The 6,000-nt window shown below is 40.7% G+C and overlaps 1 protein-coding gene across 1 annotated transcript in view; it reads right to left on the bottom strand.

Moving 5' to 3' along the window:
* The window catches only part of TG (thyroglobulin), a 166,384-nt gene that overhangs the window by 21,634 nt on the left and 138,750 nt on the right, over positions 1 to 6,000 (bottom strand). The window contains exon 44 of the mRNA XM_009323383.1: positions 1,424 to 1,605. Coding sequence (XP_009321658.1) covers positions 1,424 to 1,605 — 182 coding nt within the window. The remainder of the gene's footprint in view (positions 1 to 1,423; positions 1,606 to 6,000) is intronic.

The raw sequence follows: 6,000 nt of genomic DNA, 5'->3' as shown, positions 1-6,000 counted from the left end.
GAGTTTTTTGATTCATTTTCTGAAAATCTGTTCCACTTAAGTATTCAGGTCCCGAGTTTGCACAGAGGCAGGAAAAAGGAGGTAAGGAGATTCCCCCTCAGTTTGCCTCCTTTCAGAAAAACGGGCCCACCTCACTACAGCTCAAGATCTGTAACTGGCTAAAGCAAACTGGCTGCCCATGGGGGAGAGAGCAAAATCTACAGTTTTCTCTGCAGACCAACCACCATGTGACCCAAGCTAAAGATATCCACTGGTCTCTGTGGCCTACCACAGGTGTCATGACTGCTGCGGAGTCCTAGTTCAACAGGGCAATGAACTCTTCAAACTGACTGTTATCCAGAACTGCTGGACCCTGCTGCCATACCCAATTAAGGGTAGAAGCTATGCATATATACTAGGTGTGAACATGGCCCATTGCTCATCTTCCACTTCCCAATGGTCTCTGTCTGCAATGTTTCAACGCAAAGTATGGGAGTGTATATACTGGAGGTAAGTTGCTCATCCATCTGCTGACATTTCCTCATTATTTCCTTCAGAAGAGGCTGGGAGGCACTGTGAGTCTACAGTGTGCCCTGATGGATCAAACAGGGCAAGAGTCAGATATCCTTTCACCTCCACAAGAAGACTTTTCCTACAGGATCATCCTAATGCCTGATTCTGCTTTCTCTCACCATGGGGAAACCATACACAAAGGGAGCAAAATGCGGGTTGGGTGTCATTATACAATCACTGTACACTGGCATAAATTATTACACAAGGGTCAAGGAAATACATGAATAAGTTTAAGGGGATTCTTCTGCCATAGGTAAAATGGAGATTAGCAATGCACAGAATGGGGTTGGGAGCCACTTTTCTGAACATTCACAAATGCTTCACTGTTTTACACAGGATACTCACCTGTAGAAAGCCTGACATTGTGAAGAAATATATTTTGCAGGTTTCATATAAAAATTAATGTAATTGCTGAAATCAAAGTTTTCAAACCTGACCACACTCCAAATTTGCAAAAACTAGGAAAAGTATGTAACTGTATAATTAGGTGACTGTTTGTGAATAAAAGCCAGTCTATTAGTTCTTACACTGTCACAGGGATGAGAGGACTCAAGAAATAGTTGATGCAGAGTGTGCAAACAACCAAGACATCTTTGACAGGAAAGAGTACACAAAGAAGCATTAGTAGTCTGAATCCAATATACAGGTCAGGAAAGACAATTCAAACTTTTCACAAGGCATAAAAGTCAGTTCAATTTCTGTTTACCAATGACACTGGAAACCTCACAGAAAATGCAATCATATTGCCCATTTTCTGTTCATTTGCATAAGAATTTCTCAAGTTTTTCAGAATATAAATGCACACTTGAGATAAGCAAAACAAACCTTGCTTAACCCCAATCACACAGTTGTAATAGGATGAGTTTCTTACCGGGTGGCATTTTCCAAAGCCCTGGAAAAGGATGAATAATCATCGGTTGAGTGTTTGAGGGAGTAATACCACGTAGCTGCATCTTCAATGAATGAGTTTGAGTCTTCTCCTCCTAGAGAATTTTGCAGAGCCTGATAAAAGGCTGTTTTGCTGTTGGCTCTTCCTTGACTTTCTTCAAATTTCTGAGAACAAAATGCGTACATGGAATTTACAAACAAAACCAAAAGATAGATTTTTAATGGAACAATACAGGCTCAGATCTCCCTCTGCTGGAACGAGTCCTCTCTGCTGTGATCTCTGATTCCTAGGGGAAGAAGTAGGGAACAGTCCTACTTTTGTTTTCCCAAGACTGTCACCAGCCAGCTCTACTGACTTCCTCAAAACATACTATAGGACTGAATCCCTAAGCTGGTAAGTCCAAATCATAGCTACAGCGCTGTGCAGATGTAGCTCTAATACTACAGAAACCCAGCTGGCTCCCACAGAAGTAGTCCACATGGATAGTTCTCCAGTGTGAGTGTGCCCAATGCTGTCACTCTGATGAGCTCCCTGCCGGAAAACTAAAGAGGAGAGAGGGAGATATTGCTCCTTTCCTTTGGAAAGTCCAGAAAGCAAACATGCCATACAGCCATTTCATGGCTATATCCCTCTGCCTCTTCTGGGAACACCTACAAAGAAATGTGGCTGCCATAAGACCTGTATTTAGGTCCCTTCTGGACTAATATCTGCCTTAGCCCTGGAAGAGAAATCCCTCTCCTCCAAATCCCAATGAAAGTAACAGCCATGCTCTTCAAACTTCATAACCCCTAGGGCCTTTCAGAGAGACCTACCTTGAAATGACCTTTTCCCGAGATCTGTGGTATGAAACCTTTCCTGACATAAAGGCATTTTCCCCAGAGCAGAGTGCCCATGTCACTGCAGAATTACTGATAGCAGGGTGGCATCTTCTATGCCAAACTGCTTACCTGACCCTAGTTTTACCAAAGCTGAAGACTGCTGGAAGTTTCCACCACATCCTTCTTTGCGGAAGTTTTTTATTTTATCAATTCGGACTTTTCACCTTTTTTATTTTAAATAATTTATTTCAAGTTGGATCAAGTCCTGTCTAAAGAGGGCACCTTGCAGGTGCACACTGGCTGAAACTTAGTATAAGAACTCCAGAGAGAAAGATCTAATAAACCACCTATATTATTTTGGGCAGTCAGTCTGATGCAAAATAGGCTGGTGTCTGCCCAGTACAGTTACCATAGATGCTTTACTGAATATATTATTTTGATGGCCCACAGCTGGTTTTCATCACGTAGCTAGGTCTTTCCACAACCCTATACAGAAAGTACAGAGGGAATAATTACTTTTCAACAGATTCACAGAAATGAAAGATGGAAAATAAGTCCCCATTTGCTGAGGCCGAGGCCTGTCCTTACTGACGTACTCTAATGCTTTTTGCATTTTGGTTAAGTGACTTTACAAGGGATTTCAAAACACTACCAAATATCCTAAGGTCCAAAAAGATCTTAGCAATTTTCCTTGTATTTGTAATAAATTCTTCTTTTGCTATATTTTGGCCCATCCAATGTGAAAAGAGTCATGTGGTGCCAGTTTTAGTAATACAGCTGTACTTCGAAAAAGATCTGCAACTCACGCATGACACGTCACTTCATGTACACAAATGCCACATACGAAACTGCACAGCACACTTGCCTGCAAAATCATTCAGTTTAAATACAGCGATGACACGTATATTTTTCTGCAAGAACAGAAATTATCGCTGAAGACCTGACTGCAGATTCGCTGAATTCAAAAGCAATATTCCCATCGGCTTCGGCACACATCAATTCAGCCCCCTGCTAATCAGCAGAAGAATTGCTGCTGTTTAATTAGGAATCTCTCATTTGGTGACTGGAGCTGGTGGACTTGGCTAGCAGATAAGGATAAGAACAGACGCTTTTCTGTGTCAATGCAGAGCCCAAGCTCTTATGTGTAAAGCATCCTGTACAAAGCAACTTTCATGCAATGCTTTCATTTTGTTGGGGTTTTTTTTAATGGATTTTTTACCTTATTCTACACCTGTCATGGATAACTTAAAACAGAGAGGAAAAAAAAGAGGAAAAAACCTTAGAGTTTTGATTATGTACCCTAGGAACTGATCCTTCACTGCCTCATCAACTACCAAGCATCAAATAAACATTACAGTTGAAAACCACAGAGGAGATGCATCATCACACAACACATGGTTAAGCTGAGGAACTCCTTGCCACATGGTTTTGCGGATGCCAAAATTGGTGAAGATGAAGTCTCATGAACAAGTTTTTTAATTAAAAAAAAAAAAATCAGTTGATGGTTATTAATCACAGAAAGACCAATTCAGGCTAGGAAGTCCCTGAGCTGCAAAGTGCTGGAGGTTTGGGGAGCATTTAGCAGAAGCGTCAGATTTGCTTACAAACATCCACTCTTAGCCACTGCTGAAAACAGCATTCTGTGCTAAATGGGCCTTCGATCTGACTCAGTGCGGCCAGTCTTAGGTTTTGACTGTGCCTATGTACTAGTTTCTGTGTTCTTCAAAAAGCCCCAAGAATTCTGGTGACCTTTCTCAACAATCATTGATAATACAACGGGGTCCTTGAGGTGTGTTCAGTCAGCTGAAAAAGCACTGAAGAGGCAGAGATGGATGAGAAACAGAACTGGCATTTGTATGACATTTTGTGATTTTTCATCCCAACCAGCACTAAAGTAGCACAATCTGAAACACGATGTCTCAAGTGTCGCTTTGGCTGCAATATAATATAATTTAAACATCTGACTTTAACATGATAGCACAAGACAAAGCAATACATTCAAAATAAAACCCATGAAACATTAAAAAGACAAAGCATTTTAACTTTTCAGAAGTTGATTCAATTTGGCCAATTTTCCATGTCCAACAAATGTTTCCCATTAGAAAATGTATGATTAAGGAACAATTTTCAAATAGCAGTAGATAAAACAGCTGCTACCAGATTAATAGTAACAGCTGCACATTATGTAAAATAATTTACATTCTGCTAACCTTTAAAGAGGTATTAGCAACTGCCCTCAGAGTTATAGTGGGGGTTTCAACTATTTTTAGAAAGTAGGTAAGAAAATAATTAAAGACAGCAGGTGCACTGCTTTCTACTGTTCTGGTGATGCAAAGCGGTCATAAACATTGTCTAAATAATGAGTTATATAGTGCTTACTGTTCTTGTTCCCACAGCATAGCTTCTGGAGCATATGAATGAATCTGGCCCATTGTTTTATTTAAAAAGAAATTGTAGCAGTTGGTAGACCAAACATTTACATCTTCCAAGGGGCAAAGTGTACTTTTCCGACAAACTGGAATAGTGATAATACTAACAGAATATGTACAGAGCTTAGGTCTTAAAAGGCTTTTGATAAACGTTGTCACAAAAGATGGTGAAAGACCTGCCAGCCATTCAGCAGAGTGTTTCAAGTGTTTCAACCTGCCAGCTAGTTACAAGGTGAAGTAAAGAGCTGTTATCAGCCCATTCTCCTCACTGATGGCACTTATCAGGACACTGCTCCCCTGGTCATTACAAGTAATATACACATATCTGCCATCTGTTGCATGCTGCTGAATACCTTTATCCATAAAGAAATTAACTGAGTAATATAGTGCAGGATGGAAGATCTGGTCTGTGTAGGTCCAGCTGCTTACATGGGGTAAATAAACTATATTTCTATCTATCCACTCCCCTACGTCCTGATTCTGGGTTCTGCAGCCAACTAGATTTGTACTAAGGAGGGAAAGAAAAAGAAAGAAAACACATAAAGTGCAACCTTAGTCTTCCAACTAAAAAGAAACTTAACAATCCTTGCAATGTGGAGATTACATAGTAGGCACAGAACATATGGAGGACATAAACAGGGCCGTACTGACTTACATGCATCGACAGACAAACACAGATATAGATCAGCATGAGTGACTGTATATTTAATGCCAGTTAGAACCATTAGATCCTCCCACGTGAACATCACATATAGCACAGGGATAAAATTTTGCCCAGTTGGGAATTGAAATCAACACTTTTAGAAGTTTCTGCTCAGCTGCCCTAATCTGTGACTGCTCAAAGCTAATATCCCTGAAGGTCTGCCATGGGAATTGCAGTTAATGGGTTCAGGCTTAACCACTCCATATGCCACATAATAGTGCATTATGGCACCACTTGCCATTCCCTAAACAAACTCTGCTTTGTTTCTCACTTAGTTTCAACCATCTGATGGCTGCACTGGGGATGAGTACGAAGTGCTCCAGGAAGTGGTAAATCTGTCTCAGCACACGTGAATAAGCATTCAAGTGAATGCCATAAAACGGTCATTTTCATGGGCAAGACATTGAGCACGAATGTTCAGCAGACTTTCTGCTGCAAGCATCACTGAGAGACCTCAGCCTTTAATGGTAACAAATCAAACATAAATGTTTTCCTAGCACATAAGTGGTGCCTTCTGTCTTTCTATTTCATTTTTAATGGTAAAGGTCTTAACAGACATAAGCACAGTGTTGCAGGGGGAGTACAGAGAGACCCAACACAACCAAATGC

This window comes from Pygoscelis adeliae, unplaced genomic scaffold (genome assembly GCF_000699105.1).
Source record: "Pygoscelis adeliae isolate BGI_AS28 unplaced genomic scaffold, ASM69910v1 Scaffold103, whole genome shotgun sequence".
Classification (NCBI taxonomy): domain Eukaryota; kingdom Metazoa; phylum Chordata; class Aves; order Sphenisciformes; family Spheniscidae; genus Pygoscelis; species Pygoscelis adeliae.
The sequence above is the reverse complement of the archived record's forward strand: the minus strand, read 5'-3'. Positions and strand labels throughout refer to the sequence as shown.